The following is a 27,216-nucleotide window of genomic DNA, read 5'->3' as shown; positions in this document are numbered from 1 at the left end:
AATATGGAGTTGGTCCCTTCTTTGCTGCTATAACAGCCTCCACTCTTCTGGGAAGGCTTTCTACTAGATGTTGGAACATTGCTGCAGGGACTTGTTTCCATTCAGCCACAGCAGCATTAGTGAGGTCTGGCACTGATTAGGCCTCGCTCGCGGTCGGCGTTCCAATTCATCCCAAAGGTGTTCGATGGGGTTAAGGTCAGGGCTCTGTGCAGGCCGGTCAAGTTCTTCCACACTGATCTCGACAAACCATTTATGTATGGACCTCACTTTGTGCACGAGGGCATTGTCATGCTGAAACAGGAAAGGGCCTTCCCCAAACTGTTGCCACAAAGTTGGAAGCACAGAATCGTCTACATTTGACATTTTCAGTCATTTAGCAGACGCTCTTATCCAGAGTGCATACATAATTTTTTATTTTTCATACTGGCCCCCCCCGTGGGAATCGAACCCACAACCCTGGCATTGCAAACTGAGCTACATCCCTGCCGGCCATTCCCTCCCCTACCCTGGACGACGCTGGGCCCTAGAATGTCATTGTATGCTGTAACATTAAGATTTCCCTTCACTGGAACTAAGAGGCCTAGCCCGAACCATGAAAAACAGCCCCAGACCATTATTCCTCCTCCACCAAACTTTACAGTTGGCACTATGCATTGGGGCAGGTAGAGTTCTCCTGACATCCGCCAAACCCAGATTCGTCCGTCGGACTGCCAGATGATGAAGAGTGATTCATCACTCCAGAGAACGCGTTTCCACTGCTCCAGAGTCCAATGGCGGCGAGCTTTACACCACTCCAGCCGACACTTGGCATTGTGCATGGTGATCTTAGGCTTGAGTGCGGCTGCTCGGCCCTGGAAACCCATTTCATGAAGCTCCCAACGAACAGTTATTGTGCTGATGTTGCTTCCAGAGGCAGTTTGGAACTCTGTAGTGAGAGTTGCAACCGAAGACAAACTATTTTGCGCTCCCTTTCTTTGAGCTTGTGTGGCCTACCACTTCGCAGCTGAGCCGTTGTTGCTCCTAGACATTTCCACTTCACAATAACAGCACTTACAATTGACTGGGGCAGCTCTAGCATGGCAGAAATTTGACTAACTAACTTGCTGGAAAGGTGACATCCTATGACGATGTCACATTGAAAGTCACTGAGCTCTTCAGTAAGGCCATTCTACTGCCAATGTTTGTCTATGGAGATTGCATGGCTGTGTGCTCGATTTTATACACCTGTCAACAACGGGTGTGGCTGAAATAGCCAAATCCACTAATTTGAAGGGATGTCCACATACCTTTGTATATACAGTCGTGGTCAAAAGTTTTGAGAATGACACAAATACTAATTTTCACAAAGTCTGCTGTCTCAGTTTTGATGATGGCAATTTGCATATACTCCAGAAAGTCATGAAAAGTGATCAGATAAATTGAAATTAATTGCAAAGTCCCTCTTTGCCATGAAAATGAACTTAATCCCCAAAAAACATTTCCACTGCATTTCAGCCCTGCCACAAAAGGACCAGCTGCCATCATGTCAGTGATTCTCTCGTTAACACAGGTGAAAGTGTTGACGAGGACAAGGCTGGAGATCACTCTGTCATGCTGATTGAGTTAGAATAACAGACTGGAAGCTTTAAAAGGAGGGTGGTGCTTGAAATCATTGTTCTTCCTCTGTTAACCATGGTTACCTGCAAGGAAACACGTGCCGTCATCATTGCTTTGCACAAAAAGGGCTTCACAGGTAAGGATATTGCTGCTAGTAAGATTGCACCTAAATAAATAACAAATCGGATCATCAAGAACTTCAAGGAGAGAGGTTCAATTGTTGTGAAGAAGGCGTCAGGGCGCCCAAGAAAGTCCAGCAAGCGCCAGGACCGTCTCCTAAAGTTGATTCAGTTGCGGGATCAGGGCACCACCAGTGCAGAGCTTGCTCAGGAATGGCAGCAGGCAGGTGTGAGTGCATCTGCACGCACAGTGAGGCGAAGACTTTTGGAGGATGGCCTGGTGTCACGAAGGGCAGCAAAGAAGCAACTTCTCTCCAGGAAAAACATCAGGGACAGACTGATATTCTGCAAAAGGTACACGTATTGGACTGCTGAGGACTGGGGTAAAGTCATTTTCTCTGATGAATCCCCTTTCCGATTGTTTGGGGCATCAGGAAAACACCTTGTCCGGAGAAGACGCTACTCCATCGGGAGACTATAAAGTTGGAACATTTCTTTCTTCTACTACTACTCATACTGCTACTTCTATGCAATGACAATTCCTTAGTCCTATAGATAAAAATGTTGTCCTCCTATTGTATATCTCTATCTTTACATTATCATTTCTTGACGCCTCAAGGTAAAAAGTATTTGATCCCCTGCTGATTTTGTACGTTTGCCCACTGACAAAGAAATGATCAGCCTATAATTTTAATGGTAGGTTTATTTGAACAGTGAGAGACAGAATAACAACAAAAAAATCCATGTTATAAATTGATTTGCATTTTAATGAGGGAAATAAGTATTTGACCCCTTCTCAATCAGAAAGATTTCTGGCTCCCAGGTGTCTTTTATACAGGTAACGAGCAATCAATCAATCAGATTCCAAACTCTCCACCATGGCCAAGACCAAAGAGCTCTCCAAGGATGTCAAGGACAAGATTGTAGACCTACACAAGGCTGGAATGGGCTACAAGACCATCGCCAAGCAGCTTGGTGAGAAGGTGACCACAGTTGGTACGATTATTCGCAAATGGAAGAAACCCTCGGCCTGGAGCTCCATGCAAGATCTCACCTCGTGGAGTTGCAATGATCATGAGAACGGTGAGCAATCAGCCCAGAACTACACGGGAGGATCTTATCAATGATCTCAAGGCAGCTGGGACCATAGTCACCAAGAAAACAATTGGTAACACACTACGCCGTGAAGGACTGAAATCCTGCAGCGCCCGCAAGGTCCCCCTGCTCAAGAAAGCACATATACAGGCCCGTCTGAAGTTTGCCAATGAACTTCTGAATGATTCAGAGGAGAACTGGGTGAAAGTGTTGTGGTCAGATGAGACCAAAATGGAGCTCTTTGGCATCAACTCAACTCGCCTTGTTTGGAGGAGGAGGAATGCTGCCTATGACACCAAGAACACCATCCCCACCGTCAAACTGAGTGTGGTCTAAGGCACTGCATCGCAGTGCTAACTGTGCCACTAGAGATCCTGGTTCGAATCCAGGCTCTGTCGCAGCCGGCCGCGACCGGGAGTCTCATGGGCGGCGCACAATTGGCCCAGGGTCGTCCAGGGTAGGGGAGGGAATGGCCGGCAGGGATGTAGCTCAGTTGATAGAGCATGGCGTTTGCAACGCCATGGTTGTGGGTTCGATTCCCACCGGGGGCCATTATAAAAAATAAAATAAAAAATGTATTCACTAACTGTAAGTCGCTCTGGATAAGAGCGTCTGCTAAATGACTAAAATGTAAAATGTAAATGTCAAACATGGAGGTGGAAACATTATGCTTTGGGGGTGTTTTTCTGCTAAGGGGACAGGACAACTTCACCGCATCAAAGGGACGATGGACGGGGCCATGTACCGTCAAATTTTCCCTCAGCCAGGGTATTGAAAATGGGTCGTGGATGGGTATTCTGCATGACAATGACCCAAAACACATGGCCAATGCAAACACATGGCCAGTGGCCTAGCCAGTCTCCAGACCTTAATCCCATAGAAAATCTGTGGAGGGAGCTGAAGGTTCGAGTTGCCAAACGTCAGCCTCAAAACCTTAATGACTTGGAGAAGATCTGCAAAGGGGAGTGGAACAAAATCCCTCCTGAGATGTGTGCAAACCTGGTGAGCAACTACAAGAAACGTCTGACATCTGTGATTGCCAACAAGGGTTTTGCCACCAAGTACTAAGTCATGTTTTGCAGAGGGGTCAAATACTTATTTCCCTCATTAAAATGGAAATCAATTTATAACATGCGTTTTTCTGGATTTTTTTGTTGTTATTCTGTCTCTCACTGTTCAAATAAACCTACCATTAAAATTATAGACTGATCATGTCTTTGTCAGTGGGCAAACGTACAAAATCAGCAGGGGATCAAATACTTTTTTCCCTCACTGTAAGTATACTGAAATATTTGACAAGGGACACGAACTATTCAATTGTAGGGATAATTGACTGTATATAATATTGTCTATCCCTGTCCCAGTGATATGACTCCAGTCTATCTGTCTGTCTCTCCCACAGCAGGGTCAGGTGGACTGCTGGCCCCTGTCGTGCCCGCCAGTGGACTGTGAGTTCACGGTGGTGCCCGAAGGCGAGTGCTGTGCCCGCTGCATCATCGACCCCTGCCAGGCCGACACCATCCGCAACGACATCACCAAGACGTGCACGGACGAGCACGGCATCCAGCGCTTCAGCGGCTCCTCCTGGATCAAACACGGCACTGAGTGCACCCTCTGTCAGTGCAAGGTAACAGCCATGGATAATAATTATATCTATGTAGACTTAAGCCAACTATCCTCCATGTTGGTACCAAACTCTCCATGAGTATCGAAATTCTAAATGTCAGACCAAGTCTGCCTTTCAGTGAGAAAAATAGAAATAGCTCATTCTGAAGTAGAGAAAATTCAAAGAGAAGAACTGTATTATGGTTGAATTCTAACAGTGACTCACTCTAAAGTCTCTCTCGTCCCCCTCTTTCAGAATGGACATATCTGTTGCTCAGTGGACCCCATGTGCCTTTAGTTCCTGAAGCTCTGAAGGCACCACCTGTACATTGATATCCATGTAAAAACAACCTGCATTTTCCACCCTCCTGCCCAACTTCTTTATACCAAATACAAACATGTATCATAGAACACAGATGATGAACTACAGTAGTCCTTCCCACAAGCCCCCTCTCTGTGTTCAGCTTCACCAATCAGGGTGACTCGTGTGCATTGAGGAACACCCCCGAATCATCTGCAACATGACGCTGTAAAATACTATTATGCTGGCATGACTGTGCTCATCGTAGAAACGTTTAGCTGATTTCTAAACTCTTTTAATCTCTAAATGATATCCTAGGTAGTGATCGTGTTAGTCTTAATTTTTATTTGCCACATTATGAAAGTTGTCTATATTTTGTGGTCCTCTGTAGCATTACTTTCCATTTTGTCTTTATTTCAAGGCTTGTTATCGTGTAATGGTGAAATAAAGTATTTCCATTTACATTAATTGAGCTTGTTTGAGCTGGTCTTTTTTCATGACATTTTGGTGTTACTTATCTAGAACTTTGATATCCATTTGATTCCAGGCATTACCCTCACTACACATTCTGTGGTCATAATGATGTCAAAAACTCCACCTCCCAGGTCTCCTTGACCTGAATCTTCAATCAACACAGATCATGACAAACCGCTTGAACTTTGCCTTCCCAGACCTCCCCACTTGCTGTGATGAGGACAGTGAGGTGAGAGTGAGGTCCTGTCAAAACATATGTATGCTTGAAAGCGTGTTAAAGGAGAGTAGAGCTCATCCTGGATGTGACACCAGCAATCACAGCATCAAGGCTGACCTTTCACATCTATTATTCCTTCATTGTGCTGGTGGGCTTCCTCTGTCTACACTGCTGCCTGGGTACATGGTGGTGGTGATTACATAGTAATAATAATAATAATAATGTATAACAATTCTATAGCACTTTTCATAAGAATCTCAAAGCGCTTCAAAAGCAAAAAACAAATAAGCAATACATCATCATGAGTAGCCTAGCTGTAGTTAGGTCAACCAATAGAGGCTGTCTTTGAGTTTATCCTCCAAAGATGGAGAGGGACAGTTCATGGCTTGATCAGAAGGTGGTCAGGGAGCATGGCGTGTAGCTCAGCTTGCAATGCCAGGGTTGTGGGTTCGATTCCCACGGGGGGCCAGTATGAAAATGTATGCACTCAATAACTGTAAGTCGCTCTGGATAAGAGTGTCTGCTAAATGGCTAAAATGTAAATGTAATGAAGATTCTAGTGATGAACATGTAGAGGGCTACCCTGAGTCATGTAGCTACTCGACTTCTCCTCCTTCACAATGTGTAGCACCCACTTGGGTGATGCCTCAGCAGCTCTGGGCCAGAAAGCTCACCACACACGCGCTTGTAACGCCAAGGTAGTGGGTTCGATCCCCGGGACCACCCATACACAAAAAAAATGTATGCACGCATGACTGTAAGTCGCTTTGGATAAAAGCGTCTGCTAAATGGCATATTATATTATTATTATTATTACACACAGTTCAGAATAGTAGCCAGTCGTCCTCACTATGAGCCCTCTGCCTCAGAACTGCATTCCTTTACTGCAGCTCCCATTCCTCTCAAGCTTCAGGCGACTCTTCAATTGATGTTTTTAAAAGACCAGGAACTAGCAGCCAGGTGAAACAAAAAAGCTGGTACAGTTTCCAGATGCAGCATTCAAACAAAAACAATGAGCCAGCTAGCTAGCTAGCTAGCCAAGCCAAAAATAGTTGACCTGCCAGTCCATCTACAAATCTGTGGGTCAAAACCACCAGAAATATGCAATAAAACTCAATAAAAACACTTACAAATAATATATAGTATAGTGCAGTAGTCAAGCCCGGGATCAAGGACCATCAACATTGGTCTGATTTTGACTGGTGTTTGAAATTTAGGACTTTGAGGGTTTGTTACTCTGCTAATACACACGCAGTACTTGATTGAGTACTGGATTTGATTGAGAGCTCTCATTTGTTCAATACACATCTCATTTGTATTGTTCCGGGTGTTTCCTGCATCTCCAGAAGTAATGGTAACACTTGTATGATTCAGAGTACAGCACTTAAAACCCCTTATATAATTAGCATATCAATTTACGGGCTGGCTGGGAGGAATGAGTTGTGCCTAAAGAAGACTTTATATTCCTCCGGAGGGAGTAGTCTCTGTCTAACCAGCTAATTCCCTGAGTTTCTCAAGCCGCAGCTGCTTACATTAACAAACACCTCTCTCTCGCTCTCTCTCTCTCTCTCTCAACTTTTGACCTGTCAAAAGATACCTGTCAAAAGATTACAGGCTTCTGTGAACTTGTGCCTAACTGCAATTAGTGTGTGTGTGCGAGCATGCATATATGTGTGTCTACGTGTGCGTGCATGGGTTGTCCGGAGTGGCTGGTAACACATTTGCAAGGGCACCATCTGGCAGGCTTTGGTCCAGTGACCCCTTGCCGGTGGTGGCTCCTTGCCAGGGGCACAGGGGTAGTGGCACAGCGGGGCAGAGTGGTTGTCCAGCTGCTTCCTAAATGTCCAATTTTCCATGGCGGGGTTAAACCCACCGCAACAGATGTCTCCACCCACAGGGTGGCCACATTACTGCCTGTCGTGTGTTCATTATTAATGGACATTCATGTCATTGGGTTTGGCAAAGGCAGGAGGACTAAGGCAGTGGAGCAGTGCAATAGTTTTACATGGAGATCTGTAAACACTGTAGCCTTCATAAACCATTAGTTTACAACATGCGTGTTAGTTGACATTGACAACTCTCAGGGCATCAGAAGGATAATGTATTGCAGGTCAGTCATCAGACATGATTGAACCCTTTCATAGTTCTAGGACGTACAGTGTAGAATGCTACAGCAGCTTGACTCCTCTCTGTAGGGGACCTGGTTAATATTCTCTGTGTGTCAGAAGGAGCAGCAGAGGCTCAACCTCAACTCTTTAATTATTCATTGGCAAATTTGTTCATATGTAAATCCAACACAGTGCTGACTCTGCTATGTGTAGCAAATCCACCAATTAGCACTAATATGTCCGGCTCCAGCCTCCATTTAACTAGATATGATATACAGCATGTACTGTAAGGATGTGACTATTTGTTGGTTGGTTGAATACACTAAAGCTGAAATCCCTAATTTTGGATTCTCCCAGCAAGTGTTGTGTATTGCATCACTAAGTAGTTACAGTAGGTGCCAATATTGCTCAAAGCTATACTAGCTGGGAAACTACCTCTGCTACATAAGTATAAGGTATTTGTTCCACAGTATGCCACCACCATTGCTTAACTCAAATCCCTCAGGCCTAGCTGATAAAAGTGAACTCTCGCCACCTCTCCGTTTCAAAGAAAAGGAAGCAGAAGAAAATAAATTGGTGTAAAACTTTTTTTGTCTGTAAATCTCTTTTCCGAACGAGGGACTGGATGTAGGCTACTCAGGGACTAGTCTGAGCCTCCCATCCCACTGTTAAGCATCTGAGGCACAGTAGTAATCAGGCAGGGATAACATCACCCACAGCGGCAGACATAGCTGACAGACTGAAACCGTCTTTAGGCCAGTCAATCTCAGGGGAAACTGTCCCCTGTCCCCACTGATAGATTCACAGGAGACACACCTATTGTGCAAAGTTGCGTGACTATTCATCACTCACAGAAGGGCCTACTTTACCCATTGCAGTAACCATCTCATTTTGAAAGTACACAACTTGGGCACAGACGTCCCACTTTTCTTACCCCAAACATTATTGAAACTTGCTTTGATGTGTTCCCTCACTTACTGCATACTCCCAAAAAGATATATCTAATTTCTCACCACAGTGACAGACTGGGAAAGGATTCAGCGTAAGACATAGCACTCTAGCAGCAGGAAATATGTTTCCCTCATCTGATGACCTACACTGTAGAGTGCCTTGTTGATGGATTGACTGCCCAGTTTGCCTTTTAGATGCATTCTCGTACACCTTAGTCCACCCAATGTTTGACATTGTCTGTATTTTTGGAAACTACACAAAAATACAGTGCATTCGGAAAGTATTTAGACCCCTTGACTTTTTCCACATTTTGTTACGTTACAACCTTACTCTGAAATTGATTAAATTGTTTTTTCCCCGCATCAATCTACACACAATACCCCAAAATTACGAAGCAAAAACAGGTTTGTATAAATGTTTGCTAATTTATTAAAAATACAAAAACTGAACACAAGTTCACAGAACGGGACCGCCGAGCGCTGAAGCGCGTAGCGTGTAAAAATCATGTGTCCTCGGCTGCAACTCTCACTACCAACTTCCAAACTGCCTCTGGAAGCAACGTCAGCACAAGGACTGTTCGTCAGGAGCTTCATGAAATGGGTTTCCATGGCCGAGCAGCCGCACACAAGCCTAAGATCACCATGCGCAATGCCAAGCATCGGCTGGAGGGGTGTAAAGATGCCATTGGATTCTGGAGCAGTGGAAACACGTTCTCTGGAGTGTTGAATCAAGCTTCACCACCTGGCAACTGCCCCAATGCATAGGGCCAACTGTAAAGTTTGGTGGAGGAGGAATAATGGTCTGGGGCTGTTTTTCATGGTTCGGGCTAGGCCCCTTAGTTCCAGTGCAGGGAAATCTTAACAATACAGCATACAATGACATTCTAACGATTCTATGTTTCCAACTTTGTGGCAACAGTTTGGGGAAGGCGCTTTCCTGTTTCAGCATGATAATGCCAACGTGCACAAAGCGAGGTCCATGACTGGCTTGACTGGCCTGCACAGAGCCCTGACCTCAACCCCATCGAACACATTTGGGATGAATTGGAACACTGACTGCGAGCCAGGCCTAATCGCCCAACATCAGTGCCCGACCTCACTAATGCTCTTGTGGCTGAATGAAAGCAAGTTCCCGCAGCAATGTTCCAACATCTAGGGGAAAGCCTTCCCAGAAGAGTGGAGGCTGTTATAGCAGCAAAGAAGGGACCAACTCCATATTAATGCCCATGATTTTGGAATGAGATGTTCGACGAGCAGGTGTCCACATACTTTTGGTAATGTAGTGTATCTCACACTGATATTCTTTGTCAATCCCACAAAGTATTATTAAGGGCACGTCACACTAGTATGTAGCAAAATTGATTCATTTTATTGATAGCATTATTCAACTGACATTTATTGTAGCCAACATGTTAAAAAGAGATATCCTTTGTTTATTAAAAAACACAACCACACACACACAAGGATACAAACGATCTGTCAGTTATGCAATACAATACCATGTATAACAGCAGGGGGAACATTCAGTTTCAACCGAAGCACAATACATTACATATATATCACTAGATTGGGAGTTAAACACACTCATTTAGCCATTGCCCCATACGTTTAGCAATTTGTTGCCTGTTGCACAGCCATATCTCCAAAATGAAAGAAGTTGAGCTGTAATGAGGTCTTTGACCTGTAAAGTGTAGAGGAGGATCACTGAACCGAGGATCATACACCACTTATGTTGACTACATTGACCTCTTCACAGAATTGGCCGTTCTCACTTTCTCTGACACCCGCACACACACGCACACGCACACACACAAGGCATTGTTAGAAAAGCATTGGTATACAGTAGTCACACACTTAACGTATGTGATATAACAACTTTCACAACTGATAAAAACTCCCACTATATTTTGCTTGTCAGCTGTAAGTAAATAGGTCACATTCTCTATGTGTCCTTCTCAAACCAAACCATGACCCCAATACTGGCTTTGAACCAGGGTCGTAATTGTGGTACATACAGTATACTGCTGGGGTATATGATTTGGATGCAGCAATTAGGTGCAGCAGTTAGATTTGGTGAACTTCTCTCCCCTTGTATAACAAAAGCACATTTACCAGGCCAAGGGCAAATGACCTTTCATTAATTTGCATTCGTTTGAGTATATTACCAGATAGATAAGTGATCATGAGGTGACTTTTATTTGTTATTTGAAAATAGATTATGCCTATTAGCTATCTTACATCCAGAAAATAAATAGGTAATCATCATATTATTATCATCATAATGACGTTTAGCAATCCGGTCATTTCTATGACTACAAGATAAGAAATACATGAAGATGGGATATGTGAGAATTATCAAGATAACAAATGAATTGATAAATCAGTCATGAAGTCTGAAAGGGTAAACATAGTCAAGTGAAACACTTAAATGAACAAGACAGACACACATACTATCTTCTGTTTTGATGTAGCTATAGACTGTAAGCTATAATACTGTATGTTGGACGTGGGTCCTTTAGTGGATGTGGGTTATCAAGGCACCTCTTCAGCTGTAAAATTATAGTGTTACAATAAACTAGACATGACTATTGAGTGTCATGCATCGCCAGACCTTGGGACTATAAGGTTTCTATCAGAAATGTTGGTCAAAAATGAGTTATTGACATACAGTGGGGAAAAAAAGTATTTAGTCAGCCACCAATTGTGCAAGTTCTTCCACTTAAAAAGATGAGAGAGGCCTGTAATTTTCATCATAGGTACACGTCAACTATGACAGACAAATTGAGAAAAAAAAATCCGGAAAATCACATTGTACGATTTTTTATGAATTTATTTGCAAATTATGGTGGAAAATAAGTATTTGGTCACCTACAAACAAGCAAGATTTCTGGCTCTCACAGACCTGTAACTTCTTCTTTAAGAGGCTCCTCTGTCCTCCACTCGTTACCTGTATTAATGGCACCTGTTTGAACTTGTTATCAGTATAAAAGACACCTGTCCACAACCTCAAACAGTCACACTCCAAACTCCACTATGGCCAAGACCAAAGAGCTGTCAAAGGACACCAGAAACAAAATTGTAGACCTGCACCAGGCTGGGAAGACTGAATCTGCAATAGGTAAGCAGCTTGGTTTGAAGAAATCAACTGTGGGAGCAATTATTAGGAAATGGAAGACATACAAGACCACTGATAATCTCCCTCGATCTGGGGCTCCACGCAAGATCTCACCCCGTGGGGTAAAAATGATCACTAGAACGGTGAGCAAAAATCCCAGAACCACACGGGGGGACCTAGTGAATGACCTGCAGAAAGCTGGGACCAAAGTAACAAAGCCTACCATCAGTAACAGACTACGCCGCCAGGGACTCAAATCCTGCAGTGCCAGACGTGTCCCCCTGCTTAAGCCAGTACATGTCCAGGCCCATCTGAAGTTTGCTAGAGTGCATTTGGATGATCCAGAAGAGGATTGGGAGAATGTCATATGGTCAGATGAAACCAAAATAGAACTTTTTGGTAAAAACTCAACTCGTTGTGTTTGGAGGACAAAGAATGCTGAGTTGCATCCAAAGAACACCATACCTACTGTGAAGCATGGGGGTGGAAACATCATGCTTTGGGGCTGTTTTTCTGCAAAGGGACCAGGACGACTGATCCGTGTAAAGGAAAGAATGAATGGGGCCATGTATCGTGAGATTTTGAGTGAAAACCTCCTTCCATCAGCAAGGGCATTGAAGATGAAACGTGGCTGGGTCTTTCAGCATGACAATGATCCCAAACACACCGCCCGGGCAACGAAGGAGTGGCTTCGTAAGAAGCATTTCAAGGTCCTGGAGTGGCCTAGCCAGTCTCCAGATCTCAACCCCATAGAAAATCTTTGGAGGGAGTTGAAAGTCCGTGTTGCCCAGCGACAGCCCCAAAACATCACTGCTCTAGAGGAGATCTGCATGGAGGAATGGGCCAAAATACCAGCAACAGTGTGTGAAAACCTTGTGAAGACTTACAGAAAACATTTGACCTGTGTCATTGCCAACAAAGGGTATATAAAAAAGTATTGAGAAACGTTTGTTATTGACCAAATACTTATTTTCCACCATAATTTGCAAATAAATTCATAAAAAATCCTACAATGTGATTTTCTGGATTTTTTTTCTCATTTTGTCTGTCATAGTTGACGTGTACCTATGATGAAAATTACAGGCCTCTCTCATCTTTTTAAGTGGGAGAACTTGCACAATTGGTGGCTGACTAAATACTTTTTTCCCCCACTGTAAGAGTTGCTCTTTAGGAGATCCTTCACATGTGAGATATGTCAGATTTGTGAAAAAGTCCATTCACAATGGAAAGAATGAAAAATCTGAAAGTTCTATCTGCGCAAACACCTTTGAACTTGGTGCTATAAGGTTCTATCTGCAATTCAATCACACAATGCTGGGTTGTCAATAAAAAACTATTGTTTGTAAGGTGATGTATTTTTTGAGTCATGAAAGAGGAAGACATCACAAAACAGTTCTGAGATCTGGGACTTAAAAAATACTAATTATCTCAAAACCGTACATTTTGCAGATAGAACCTTATAGGCCAAAGTCCTCAATTATTGACATCATAGGTTCTGGTCCTCTTTTGCAATTACTTAGATTTTTTCATCCCTTTTTCATTAGAATGGCCACCACTTAAGCTCTTTATGTTAACAATAAATAAACACAGGTGCCTTAGGCCCATTGGAGATGCATTGCTGTTTTTATCTTGTTCTATATCAATTCGAAAACCTCCATGGAAGGAGTATTTCACCAAAATTACTAACGTACCACATTTGATTGATAACTAAAGACCAGAAAAATATGTCAGTTTACTCATCCAGAACTAAGCTTTAGCAATGTTGCTAGTAGGATATAGTGTATTTGTCATTTTAGCGAACTATCAGTTTAACAAATGTGTGATGAACATTAATTAATATATTTGATGATGTGATTAGAAAGAAGGAAGGGTATTCTCCTTATTTAATCATTACATGACTGTACTTTTCTTTTGAAATTGAAATAACTGTAACATTCTGTGCCAGATAGAACCTTATGGCTGAACCCAGATTGACATCTCAGAACCATAAGGTTCGATCTGCGTTTTGCACCCCCCTAAAAAAACAGATTTACAAATGTCTTAGGATTTTGATACTCTGCAATTTAGATACCTTTAAGGTGAGGACCTTAATGGGTTATAAAAGAAGAATTCACTACAAAACAGTTCTGAGTTCTGGGATGTGAAAACTTTGATGCTCAATATCTCAGAACTATGCTTTGCGCAGATAGAGCCTTATAGTCCCAAGGTCACGATCGACTGTAGAAGTAGTTCTCCCACATAGGCACCAAAATATGTCACGATTAGAAAAAACACCTTTGTATTACAAAAACGTAAAATCTAGCGATAGCACCATGTTGACAATACGACTTTGCAGTGAGGGAGGTTAAAATAACCTGTTTGTCATTGTGTTGGTGTCAGCTTAGAGATCATAAAAACACGGTCTTACAAAAAGACTGGTAGCAAAACCAATAGTCCAGAAGAACCCAAGAGGCCAGTGTAGCTACATCCTCTGCTCCAGGAACACTCAATCGGTGTTGTGTTCAATATCCACCCAGACTGAAAAGATCTGGACTGAAATTGTCTTTCAGTTTGGTCTTATTCTCTATTCTCTGTCTCCTGTCCTCCCTACAGGCTGTCTGTCTGTCAGCAGCAGACAGTAGCAGTATAGCAGTATTTCCCCTCAAGGAAGTAAGGTCAGGGCGGTGACAGTTTACTGACTTCAAAGGAAACCGCCGGCTCTCCCGGCTCCGCGCTGTCGATGACTATGCTGGGGTGCGTCTCCTGGGTCTCCGTGGAAACAGGCGAGATGGAGTTGGTGGAGGTGGCGGTGTGTGGAGCCAAGTGATGCCCGTCCACTGACAGCAGCATGGGGGTTCCGGAACGTTTGAGCGTCTCGCTCATAGAGATGTGCACCTCCTCTGGCGTGACGCCCATGTCCTTACTATACTCCGACGGAGACTTCCTCTTAATCCTCTCGTAAGTCTTGTCCACCTGGCTCTCCGGGAAGGTCTCGCTGTCCTGGAAACGTCCCAGTAGCCAGATGAAGAAGCCGAAGAGGACGAAGGCAGCCAGGCTGGGGATGAAGGCCAGGCACTTGATGTCCAGGCTGGCGCCCACATAGCGGCTGTGCAAGAACATGTCCCGATGGACATACGAGCGGTTGGTCAGCGGGTCCACATTGCTGGAGCGCCACTTGTAGGTGAGCGTGCTACGGTTGAAGTCACCCAGCGTGTGGGGCTCCTCCACGGTGAAGATCTTCTCCCCTGGACCAACGTACTGGCCGTACTCGTAGGGCTTGTAGAAGATCTGGTTCTTCCACATGTTCAGGTCCAGGATCAACACAAGGAAGATGATGCCATAGTTGAACCACTTACCTGCAGGGAGAAAGAGACAGTATGGCAGTTATAGTAACTTCTTTATGGCAAAATCCAGATGAATTGTATATTGTATTGTGCCCAAGCTGACTTTGACATGTCCTTTCATTCACTGATTGCTGTACTGTTGGGACACATTATAAAGCTTTTAAGAATCTAATTCATTCAAGGTAATCAATTCACAAAACACAGACAGACAGACAGACAGACAGACAGACAGACAGACAGACAGACAGACAGACAGGCAGGCAGACAGACAGACAGACAGACAGACAGACAGACAGACAGACAGACAGACAGACAGACAGACAGACAGACAGACAGACAGACAGACAGACAGACAGACAGTATGTATGTTAAGGCATTTGAGAATACATTTGCAGGTACCAGGTCCAACGTTGACTCTTAATGAAATGAGGTCATTACATTAATGGTAGCAATCTCTCCAGGTTTACTGATCTAAAGGCTGATGATTCCCTGGGTACATGTGACACCATTCCCTTCCTTTCCTGAGACGCACCACCGTTAATAAGCTTTTAGTCAAAGCAATCACATTATGTAAGACTGTTAACATAATGCTAAATGGGTGTGTGATGCATTAGGGTTAACAACCTAGCGTAAATCAGGGAGTGTTTGAACAGTTTAACATTTAGCACGGGAACATTAGTTTCTCTCCTCCTTGATGGTTGTCACTGGGAGCATGCTGTGGAACGTAATGAAACATGGGTGATGGTTTAAATGGAAGAGTGTACTCTCTGAGAATATGTTTGACTGTGTGATCACGTAGCCGATGTGAGTAAGACCTTTAAACAGGTTAACATTCAAAAGGCCGCAGGGCTAGACGGATTACCAGGACATGCACTCAAAGCATGCGCTGACCAGCTGGAAAGTGTCTTCACTGACATTTTCAACCTCTCCCTGACCCAGTCTGTAATACCTACATGTTTTAAGCAGACTACCATAGTCCCTGTGCCCAAGAACACCAAGATAACTTGTCTAAATGACTATCGCCCCGTAGCACTCACATCAGTAGCCATGAAATACTTTGAAAGGCTGGTCATGGCTCACATCAACACCATCATCCCAGACAGTCTGGACCCACTCCAATTCACATACCGCCCCAACAGATCCACAGATGACGCAATCTCTATTGCACTCCACATTGCCCTTTCCCATCTGGACAAGAGGAACACCTATGTGAGAATGCTGTTCATTGACTACAGCTCAGGATGCAACACCATGTTTTTGAGTGCTCCTGTACTCCCTGCTCAACCATGACTGCGTGGCCGCGCATGACTCTAACCTCATCATAAAGTTTGCCGACGACACGACGGTGGTAGGCCTAATCACCGATGATGATAAGACAATCTATAGGGAGGAGGTCAGAGACCTGGTAGTGTGGTGCCAGGACAACAACCTCTCCCTCAACGTCAGCAAGAAAAAGGTGCTGATCATGGACTACAGGATTGGCATGGGCCCTCAGATCCTCAAAAAGTTATACAGCTGCACCATTGAGAGCATCTTGACTGGCTGCATCACCGCTTGGTATGGCAACTGCTTGGCATCTGACCGCAAGGCGCTACAGAGGGTAGTGCATACGGCCCAGTACATGTCTGGGGTTGAGCTCCCTGCCATCCAGGACCTCTTTACCAGGCGGTGTCAGAGGAAGGCCCTAAAAATTGTCAAAGACTCCAGCCACCCAAGTCATAGACTGTTCTGCTACCGCATGGCAATGCACCAAGTCTGGAACCAACAGGAGGACCCTAAACAGCTTCTAGCCCCGAGCCATAAGACTGCTAAATAGTTAGTTCACCAAATAGACTATCTGCATTGACCCTTTTTGCACTAACTTACTTGACTCATCACATACGCTGCTGTTACTGTTTACTATCTGTCACTTTATTCCTAGTTACAGTGGGGGAAAAAAGTATTTAGTCAGCCACCAATTGTGCAAGTTCTCCCACTTAAAAAGATGAGAGAGGCCTTTATTGTCATGAGCCCTCTCACTCCACCGGGTTACCACCTTAATTTGTTTCCACTATCTTCCACTCTGCTCACCACTCTCTCTCTACTCAGCCTAACTAGCTCCACCTGTCCCTGCTCTGCTCGGCTCTAATTACTCTGCCAGCTGCGCTGCATTACCCACTAACCTCTCCCAGTATTTAAGGCCCTGTCTTTCAGCTCTCCGGTGTCAGATCGTCTGCAAAGCTCACACCCGGAACCTGTTTGCTCGCGCTTCTGGCTCACCCTGGTTTTGTGACCCCGGACCTGCCTGTTTTTTGGATACTCTTCTGCCTCAGGAGATCCAGACCTGCTTCTGCCATTACGACTCCTGACTACTCTTCAATCCCGGTAACTCTGACCAGCCTTCTGCCTTGCTACTACGTATATTGGATTTCCCCTGAACTGTACTGCTGCCTTGTTTCATTCCGCCCTGTTGTGTCTGTGTCTCCCCCCCCCCAGGACTTCTGGACCACCCACCACCGGCTTCATAGGACGCATCGCTGCCACTGGGGGGGGCACAGACCCAGCACATTGGACGGGATCCCTGTTACCCCTGGAGCCTTCATTCACTCCCTACTTCCCTTTTCCCTTAAGTTTAATAAACTTTCTGGTGTGACGCAATTGTGGTCCTCTGGTCGTCTGTCTGAACCGTGACAGTACGATCTGACCATTATGGACTCAGCGCACACTTTCCCCGACATGGAAACCGATGAGCATGAGCAGCAGTTCCAGCAGCAGCAACAACAACTCGCCATGATCTTTCAACTCCTCACCAACCTTACCCCAGCCAGTCTGCCCACCAGCCCTGCCCCCGAGTTACCTGCCCCGGTCATTGCAGCCGCTGCTCCGGAACCCAAGATTGGAAACCCCGAGCGGTTCAACGGCGATTCAACCCAGGTCCGGCCATTCCTGACTAGCTGCCGACTTCAGTTCTCCTTGCAGCCAAGGACCTTCGCCACGGAGGGGGCTAAAGTTGGGTATGCCATCACTCACCTGACGGGCCGAGCTCGACTCTGGGGAACAGCAGAGTTCGAACGTCAAACCCCCGCATGTGCAACCTTCGACCTGTTTGCTGAGGAGATGCTGAAGGTGTTTGACCTGGATTCACCCACCGCAGAGGCGTCTCGTGAACTGTTCAGTATTCGACAAGGCAGACGTACAGTCGCAGACCATTCCATCGACTTCCGAACCCTGGCTAGACGAAGTTCTTGGAACACACCATCGTTGGTGGACGCGTTCTTCCATAGTTTGGCTGACTATATCAAGGACGAGTTGGTCTCCCATGAACTGCCTTCCACTCTTGATGAAGCCATCGCACTGACTGTCAGGATCGACAGAAGGATACAGACCCGTCGTCGTGAGAGGGGGCGCCAAGGTCCACCTACTACCGGCATTCGGAGAGATCCGACTGGGCTCCTGTCATCTACTGCCACTCACCCAGGTCAGCTTGATCAGTCTGAGCCTATGGAGATTGGGCGAGCCTCTCTCACTCCTGCAGAGCGCCAGCGCCGCTTCACCTCAAACCTCTGCCTCTATTGTGGAGGTGATGGACATCGTGTGGTAACCTGCCCTTTAAAGGGCCGAAGCTCACCGGGCATAGGGGGAGTCCGGTTGAGTTCAATGACCATCCAGTCCTCCGACCGCAAACCCCTGCTGCAAGTTCACCTCCGCCTCTCTGACTCAACTCACACCCTGGCTGCTCTGGTGGATTCTGGCGCCGAAGCCAACATAATGGACATCAAGCTGGCACGCCAACTGGGACTGGAGAACCTCCGTTTGACACCTCCTATTCCTGCCCGGGCACTGGACGGACACTTACTCGGATCGGTCACTCATGTCACGGCTCCGGTCTCGATGGGTCTGTCCGGAAACCATCAAGAAACTATCCAGTTTCACCTGCTCCCCTCTCCAGGCCAACCCCTCATCCTGGGTTACCCATGGCTCCGCCGGCACAACCCTCAGCTCGACTGGGTGACCGGGGTGATCAGGGGGTGGGGAGAGGACTGCCACCGAACCTGCCTGCTTGCTGCCGCACTACCCCCTCGGCCAGTACCTACTAACTCCGCTCCTGACCTCTCCAATGTCCCAGAATGCTACCATGGTCTCAGAGAGGTGTTTAACAAAGCAAGAGCCACATCTCTGCCCCCTCACCGACCGTACGACTGTGCCATCGACCTCCTCCCTGGAACAGCTCCTCCAAGGGGTCGTCTTTATTCGTTGTCTGCTCCTGAAAGAAAGTCCATGGAGGACTACATCAATGGCTCTCTGTCCGCAGGATTAATCCGTTCATCTTCATCTCCTGCTGGTGCTGGCTTCTTCTTTGTGGGGAAGAAGGACGGATCTCTTCGCCCCTGCATCGACTACAGGGGACTCAACGACATCACAGTGAAAAACCGTTACCCTCTGCCTCTGCTCACCTCTGCTTTTGAGTTGCTCCAGGGAGCCACTGTTTTTACCAAGTTGGATCTCAGAAACGCTTACCACCTAGTGCGGATCCGGGAGGGAGATGAATGGAAAACCGCATTCAATACACCAACAGGCCACTACGAGTATCTGGTTATGCCTTTTGGCCTCACCAATGCTCCTGCTGTGTTCCAGGCTCTAGTGAATGATGTACTGCGGGACATGTTAAACAAGTTTGTCTTCGTTTACCTGGATGACATCTTAATCTACTCCAGAGACCTGTCTGAACACACCCGCCATGTCCAGCAAGTCCTTCATCGTCTTCTGGAGAATTCCCTCTACGCCAAGGCAGAGAAATGTGAGTTTCACGTCAAGACAGTGGCCTTCCTGGGGTACATAGTGGCAGAGGGAAGTATCCAAATGGATCCTGCCAAAGTATCAGCAGTCACTTCATGGCCAGTTCCGGAGAACAGAAAGAAGCTGCAACAGTTTCTGGGGTTTGCTAACTTCTATAGGAAGTTTATCCGGAACTACAGTACCGTTGCTGCCCCTCTCACTGCTCTAACCAGCACCAAGCAACCCTTCACCTGGACCCCAGCAGCCGACAAAGCCTTCAGTACCCTCAAGGTGAGGTTCACCTCCGCTCCCATCCTCCAGATGCCTGATGTGGACCGGCAATTCATTGTGGAGGTGGACGCCTCGGATGTGGGAGTTGGTGCTGTGATTTCTCAGTGGGCTGCGGAGGATAGGAAGCTCCATCCCTGTGCCTTTTTCTCACGTCGGTTGTCCCCCTCTGAGTGCAATTACGACATAGGGAACCGTGAGCTGCTGGCTGTGAAGCTTGCCTTGGAGGAGTGGCGTCACTGGCTGGAGGGGTCCACCATTCCATTTCTCGTTTGGACCGATCATAAGAACTTGGAGTACATCCGCACGGCCAAACGGTTGAACTCCAGGCAGTCCCGCTGGGCCCTGTTCTTCACCAGGTTTAATTTCACTCTGTCATACCGGCCTGGATCACGCAACACCAAGCCAGACGCCCTCTCCCGTCAATTCCAGAAGGATGACACCCCCTCCAAGGACCCTGTGTCGATTCTGCCAAGTCCCTGCATCGTTGCAGCTCTGACCTGGGCTGTTGAGGAACAGGTGCTGGAGGCTCTCCGTAACCAGCCAGGTCCCAGCACCTGCCCAGCTGACCGCCTTTTTGTCCCCGAAGACCTGAGGTCCCAGGTCGTTCAGTGGGGACATGACTCCCGCCTAGCTTGTCACCCTGGCTCCACCCGCACTTACAACCTGCTCGCCCAGAGGTTCTGGTGGCCCTCTCTGAGGAAGGATGTACGGGAATTCGTCCAAGCCTGCCCCATCTGCAACCAACACAAGTCGTCCTGCCAGCCCCCAGCCGGATTGCTGCAGCCCCTGCCTGTGCCCAGACGTCCCTGGTCTCACATCGCCCTTGACTTTGTCACGGGGCTGCCCCCTTCAAGGGGCATGACCGTCATTCTCACCATCGTTGACCGTTTCAGCAAGATGGCACACTTCATTCCCCTCCCCAAGCTCCCAACCGCCAAGGAGACCGCCCAGGTGGTCCTGGAACACGTCTTCCGGATCCACGGACTGCCAAGGGATGTAGTTTCTGACCGTGGTCCACAATTCTCCTCCGCTTTTTGGAAGGAGTTCTGTCACCTGCTGGGAGCCACAGTCAGTCTGACTTCCGGATTCCATCCCCAATCCAATGGGCAGTCAGAGCGGGCTAATCAGGAGCTCGAGAAGGCACTGCGATGCATGACTTCACGCAACCCCCACTCCTGGTCGCAGCAATTGACATGGGTGGAGTACGCACACAATTCTCTGACCTGCTCTGCCATCGGTATGTCCCCTTTCCAATGTGTTTATGGATACCAGCCTCCTCTATTTGCCAGCCAGGAAGAGGAGGTTACTTGCCCATCTGCACTTGCTTTTGCCCGTCGATGTCGCCGCACCTGGTCACAAGCCCGAGCCACACTCCTCAGATCCGTTGCCAGCTACACTACCGGGGCCAACCGTCGGAGAATTCCTGCTCCCACCTACCATGTTGGTCAAAGGGTGTGGTTGTCATCGAAGAACCTGCCACTCAGGGTGGAGTCGCAGAAGCTGGCACCTCGGTTCATTGGCCCATTCCCTATCATAAGAGTGATTAGCCCAACTGCTGTCCGGCTCCAACTGCCTAATTCCCTGAGGGTGCACCCCACTTTCCATGTGTCTAAGATTAAGCCCATCCATGAGAGTCCGCTGGTCCCTGCGGCGCCTGGTCCTCCTCCTCCACGGCTCGTCGATGGTGGTCTGGTTTACACCGTCCGCCGCCTGCTTCGGTCCAGACGGAGGGGTAGGGGTCTCCAGTACCTCATTGACTGGGAGGGCTATGGACCTGAGGAAAGGACCTGGGTGCCAGCTAGTCGGATTGTGGATAGGACTCTCATCACCGCTTTCCACCAACGGCATCCTGATCAACCTGCAATCCGTAGGGGCCGCCCCAGAGGGGTCCCTAACCGTCCTGCCCGCTCGGCTTCCTGTCCTGTGCCTGATCCTGTCTCGGGACCTGTCCCATCTCCCGACCACGGCCCTCCGGCTTCCTCCGAGGATGAGGACGTTCACTCGGACCGTTCGGAGGAGTTCTAGCCCTCCTCCGGCTCCCCTCCTCCCGCCCGGCGTGGTGTTGCTCTTGGGACTTCTGGGGCCGTCCCTTGGGGGGGGGGTTCTGTCATGAGCCCTCTCACTCCACCGGGTTACCACCTTAATTTGTTTCCACTATCTTCCACTCTGCTCACCACTCTCTCTCTACTCAGCCTAACTAGCTCCACCTGTCCCTGCTCTGCTCGGCTCTAATTACTCTGCCAGCTGCGCTGCATTACCCACTAACCTCTCCCAGTATTTAAGGCCCTGTCTTTCAGCTCTCCGGTGTCAGATCGTCTGCAAAGCTCACACCCGGAACCTGTTTGCTCGCGCTTCTGGCTCACCCTGGTTTTGTGACCCCGGACCTGCCTGTTTTTTGGATACTCTTCTGCCTCAGGAGATCCAGACCTGCTTCTGCCATTACGACTCCTGACTACTCTTCAATCCCGGTAACTCTGACCAGCCTTCTGCCTTGCTACTACGTATATTGGATTTCCCCTGAACTGTACTGCTGCCTTGTTTCATTCCGCCCTGTTGTGTCTGTGTCTCCCCCCCCCCAGGACTTCTGGACCACCCACCACCGGCTTCATAGGACGCATCGCTGCCACTGGGGGGGGCACAGACCCAGCACATTGGACGGGATCCCTGTTACCCCTGGAGCCTTCATTCACTCCCTACTTCCCTTTTCCCTTAAGTTTAATAAACTTTCTGGTGTGACGCAATTGTGGTCCTCTGGTCGTCTGTCTGAACCGTGACATTTATTTTCATCATAAGTACACGTCAACTATGATAGACAAATTGAGAAAAAAAATCCAGAAAATCACATTGTAGGATTTTTAATGAATTTATTTGCAAATTATGGTGGAAAATAAGTATTTGGTCACCTACAAACAAGCAAGATTTCTGGCTCTCACAGACCTGTAAGTTCTTCTTTAAGAGGCTCCTCTGTCCTCCACTCGTTACCTGTATTAATGGCACCTGTTTGAACTTGTTATCAGTATAAAAGACACCTGTCCACAACCTCAAACAGTCACACTCCAAACTCCACTATGGCCAAGACCAAAGAGCTGTCAAAGGACACCAGAAACAAAATTGTAGACCTGCACCAGGCTGGGAAGACTGAATCTGCAATAGGTAAGCAGCTTGGTTTGAAGAAATCAACTGTGGGAGCAATTATTAGGAAATGGAAGACATACAAGACCACTGATAATCTCCCTCGATCTGGGGCTCCACGCAAGATCTCACCCCGTGGGGTCAAAATGATCACAAGAACGGTGAGCAAAAATCCCAGAACCACACGGGGGGACCTAGTGAATGACCTGCAGAGAGCTGGGAACAAAGTAACAAAGCCTACCATCAGTAACACACTACGCCGCCAGGGACTCAAATCCTGCAGTGCCAGACGTGTCCCCCTGCTTAAGCCAGTACATGTCCAGGCCCGTCTGAAGTTTGCTAGAGTGCATTTGGATGATCCAGAAGAGGATTGGGAGAATGTCATATGGTCAGATGAAACCAAAATAGAACTTTTTGGTAAAAACTCAACTCGTCGTGTTTGGAGGACAAAGAATGCTGAGTTGCATCCAAAGAACACCATACCTACTGTGAAGCATGGGGGTGGAAACATCATGCTTTGGGGCTGTTTTTCTGCAAAGGGACCAGGACGACTGATCCGTGTAAAGGAAAGAATGAATGGGGCCATGTATCGTGAGATTTTGAGTGAAAACCTCCTTCCATCAGCAAGGGCATTGAAGATGAAACATGGCTGGGTCTTTCAGCATGACAATGATCCCAAACACACCGCCCGGGCAACGAAGGAGTGGCTTCGTAAGAAGCATTTCAAGGTCCTGGAGTGGCCTAGCCAGTCTCCAGATCTCAACCCCATAGAAAATCTTTGGAGGGAGTTGAAAGTCTGTGTTGCCCAGCGACAGCCCCAAAACATCACTGCTCTAGAGGAGATCTGCATGGAGGAATGGGCCAAAATACCAGCAACAGTGTGTGAAAACCTTGTGAAGACTTACAGAAAACGTTTGACCTGTGTCATTGCCAACAAAGGGTATATAACAAAGTATTGAGAAACTTTAGTTATTCACCAAATACTTATTTTCCACCATAATTTGCAAAAAAAATCATAAAAAATCCTACAATGTGATTTTCTGGATTTTTTTTCCCTCATTTTGTCTGTCATAGTTGACGTGTACCTATGATGAAAATTACAGGCCTCTCTCATCTTTTTAAGTGGGAGAACTTGCACAATTGGTGGCTGACTAAATACTTTTTTTCCCCACTGTATATGTACATATATACCTCAATTACCTCATACTCCTGCACATCGACTCGGTACTGGTACCCCTTGTATATAGCCAAGTTATCGTTACTAATTGTCTATCTATTATTACTTTTATTATTACGTGTTTTACTTTTCTATTATTTCTCTATTTTCTTTCTCTCTGCATTGTTGGGAAGGATCCGTAAGTAAGCATTTCACTGTTAGTCCACACCTGTTGTTTATTAAGCATATGACAAATAACATTTGGTGCGTCTGCCGCAGCAGGGGTGCTATAGGTCCAAGGGGGAAGATGATGTCAGAAACAAGCACTGCTAGTAGGATGAAGAAGACACGTTACAACAGGTGTATCTGATCTCTATTCATCTTAGGCCAGTGTCATGGTGCAACCATCAACATTTCTCCATCACAGCTGGTCAGATGGAGTGCGAAAATATTGAAATAAGTGGTATCCCTCTATACCATCTAAATAGTATGTTTTATATGTGATACATGTTGCTTGTTAATGTCCGTACCTGTGATATGGATGTGGTACTCCTCTTTGAAGATGCTCTTGCAGACAGGAAGTTTGAACTTGAGTTGTGTGGTGGACATGCCAGGCAGGTTCATATCAAGGTCGCCCATGAACTGAGGGAACTCCCAGTCCTGAAAACACATACATCATCCCATCAGACTATATTCTATGTATGGTTTATCTGAATAGGGACAAGTACAAACACATGAACACATGGCATACACAATCATCCAATGCGTTGCAACATAGTGTGTATAGCTCACGCTCATTTTCAACAACCATCCCAGGAGTCTATCTGATCAGAAGTCTTTCATAGTGAGAGCTTTTACTGAAGTAAACAACACATCATGTAAGACCAAGCATAAAATCAAAGACAACAATACATCACGTTCCAAAGTGAACAACAGGGATTTCTTTTCATGATACTAGCTAGGGATTCAGGGGAGTTGTCCATTGACGGGTAAGGTACCAAAGAGGTCAAAAGCCTAACTGTGAGCTGCAGTGCACAGTGTGTGTTTACAGGACCCTGTACTGTGCCTATGTGCATTGGGGTTTCCTCATGTCAAAACACATCACAAACCACTCAATACAGACGTCTATAAGGTGCCCTCTGTGCCTCCTTAGTCCTTGCTTGGGAAAAGTCAATACAGACTCAACAATGTAAGATCTTGAAACATAGTCTGAAATAACCCAAAGATAACGTCTGGGAAGAATACGTACAGTGGGGAAAAAAAAGTATTTAGTCAGCCACCAATTGTGCAAGTACTCCCAATTAAAAAGATGAGAGAGGCCTGTCATTTTCATCATAGGTACACGTCAACTATGACAGACAAAATGAGAAGAAAAAAATCCAGAAAATCACATTGTAGGATTTTTAATGAATTTATTTGCAAATTATGGTGGAAAATAAGTATTTGGTCAATAACAAAAGTTTCTCAATACTTTGTTATATACCGTTTGTTGGCAATGACACAGGTCAAATGTTTTCTGTAAGTCTTCACAAGGTTTTCACACACTGTTGCTGGTATTTTGGCCCATTCCTCCATGCAGATCTCCTCTAGAGCAGTGATGTTTTGGGGCTGTTGCTGGGCAACACAGACTTTCAACTCCCTCCAAAGATTTTCTATGGGGTTGAGATCTGGAGACTGGCTAGGCCACTCCAGGACCTTGAAATGCTTCTTACGAAGCCACTCCTTCGTTGCCTGGGCGGTGTGTTTGGGATCATTGCATGCTGAAAGACCCAGCCATGTTTCATCTTCAATGCCCTTGCTGATGGAAGGAGGTTTTCACTCAAAATCTCACGATACATGGCCCCATTCATTCTTTCCTTTACACGGATCAGTCGTCCTGGTCCCTTTGCAGAAAAACAGCCCCAAAGCATGATGTTTCCACCCCCATGCTTCACAGTAGGTATGGTGTTCTTTGGATGCAACTCAGCATTCTTTGTCCTCCAAACACGACGAGTTGAGTTTTTACCAAAAAGTTCTATTTTGGTTTCATCTGACCATATGACATTCTCCCAATCCTCTTCTGGATCATCCAAATGCACTCTAGCAAACTTCAGACGGGCCTGGACATGTACTGGCTTAAGCAGGGGGACACGTCTGGCACTGCAGGATTTGAGTCCCTGGCGGCGTAGTGTGTTACTGATGGTAGGCTTTGTTACTTTGGTCCCAGCTCTCTGCAGGTCATTCACTAGGTCCCCCCGTGTGGTTCTGGGATTTTTGCTCACCGTTCTAGTGATCATTTTGACTCCACGGGGTGAGATCTTGCGTGGAGCCCCAGATCGAGGGAGATTATCAGTGGTCTTATATGTCTTCCATTTCCTAATAATTGCTCCCACAGTTGATTTCTTCAAACCAAGCTGCTTACCTATTGCAGATTCAGTCTTCCCAGCCTGGTGCAGGTCTACAATTTTGTTTCTGGTGTCCTTTGACAGCTCTTTGGTCTTGGCCATAGTGGAGTTTGGAGTGTGACTGTTTGAGGTTGTGGACAGGTGTCTTTTATACTGATAACAAGTTCAAACAGGTGCCATTAATACAGGTAACGAGTGGAGGACAGAGGAGCCTCTTAAAGAATAAGTTACAGGTCTGTGAGAGCCAGAAATCTTGCTTGTTTGTAGGTGACCAAATACTTATTTTCCACCATAATTTGCAAATAAATTCATTAAAAATCCTACAATGTGATTTTCTGGATTTTTTTTCTCAATTTGTCTATCATAGTTGACGTGTACTTATGATGAAAATAAAGGCCTCTCTCATCTTTTTAAGTGGGAGAACTTGCACAATTGGTGGCTGACTAAATACTTTTTCCCCCCACTGTATGTGTGTTGAACAGACAGAGGCATGCTGTACGTCTTAGATAACCCAAAGACACACACAGATCTTGCTATCTTTTTAAGAATAGCAGCATTTTCTCCGATTATGACAGTATAGCCTACACTGAAAAAC

General features: G+C 46.4%; 2 protein-coding genes across 2 annotated transcripts in view; one reads left to right on the top strand and one right to left on the bottom strand.

Moving 5' to 3' along the window:
- The window catches only part of LOC311135349 (protein kinase C-binding protein NELL2a-like), a gene marked incomplete at its 5' end in the record, with an annotated part of 110,545 nt that extends 105,363 nt beyond the window's left edge, over positions 1 to 5,182 (top strand). Inside the window, 2 exons of the mRNA XM_084169296.1 lie at positions 4,213 to 4,437; positions 4,672 to 5,182. Coding sequence (XP_084025422.1) covers positions 4,213 to 4,437; positions 4,672 to 4,713 — 267 coding nt within the window. The 3' untranslated portion in view covers positions 4,714 to 5,182. The remainder of the gene's footprint in view (positions 1 to 4,212; positions 4,438 to 4,671) is intronic.
- Positions 5,183 to 14,235: 9,053 nt separating this feature from the next.
- Positions 14,236 to 27,216, bottom strand: part of LOC311134506 (transmembrane protein 117-like) — a gene marked incomplete at both ends in the record, with an annotated part of 59,523 nt that continues 46,542 nt past the window's right edge. Inside the window, 2 exons of the mRNA XM_084168204.1 lie at positions 14,236 to 14,915; positions 24,768 to 24,897. Of these exons, the coding sequence (XP_084024330.1) occupies positions 14,236 to 14,915; positions 24,768 to 24,897 (810 nt within the window). The remainder of the gene's footprint in view (positions 14,916 to 24,767; positions 24,898 to 27,216) is intronic.

This window comes from Coregonus lavaretus (assembly GCF_964263955.1).
Source record: "Coregonus lavaretus genome assembly, chromosome: 9".
NCBI lineage: Eukaryota > Metazoa > Chordata > Actinopteri > Salmoniformes > Salmonidae > Coregonus > Coregonus lavaretus.
This window is presented reverse-complemented; position numbering and strand designations above follow the sequence as displayed.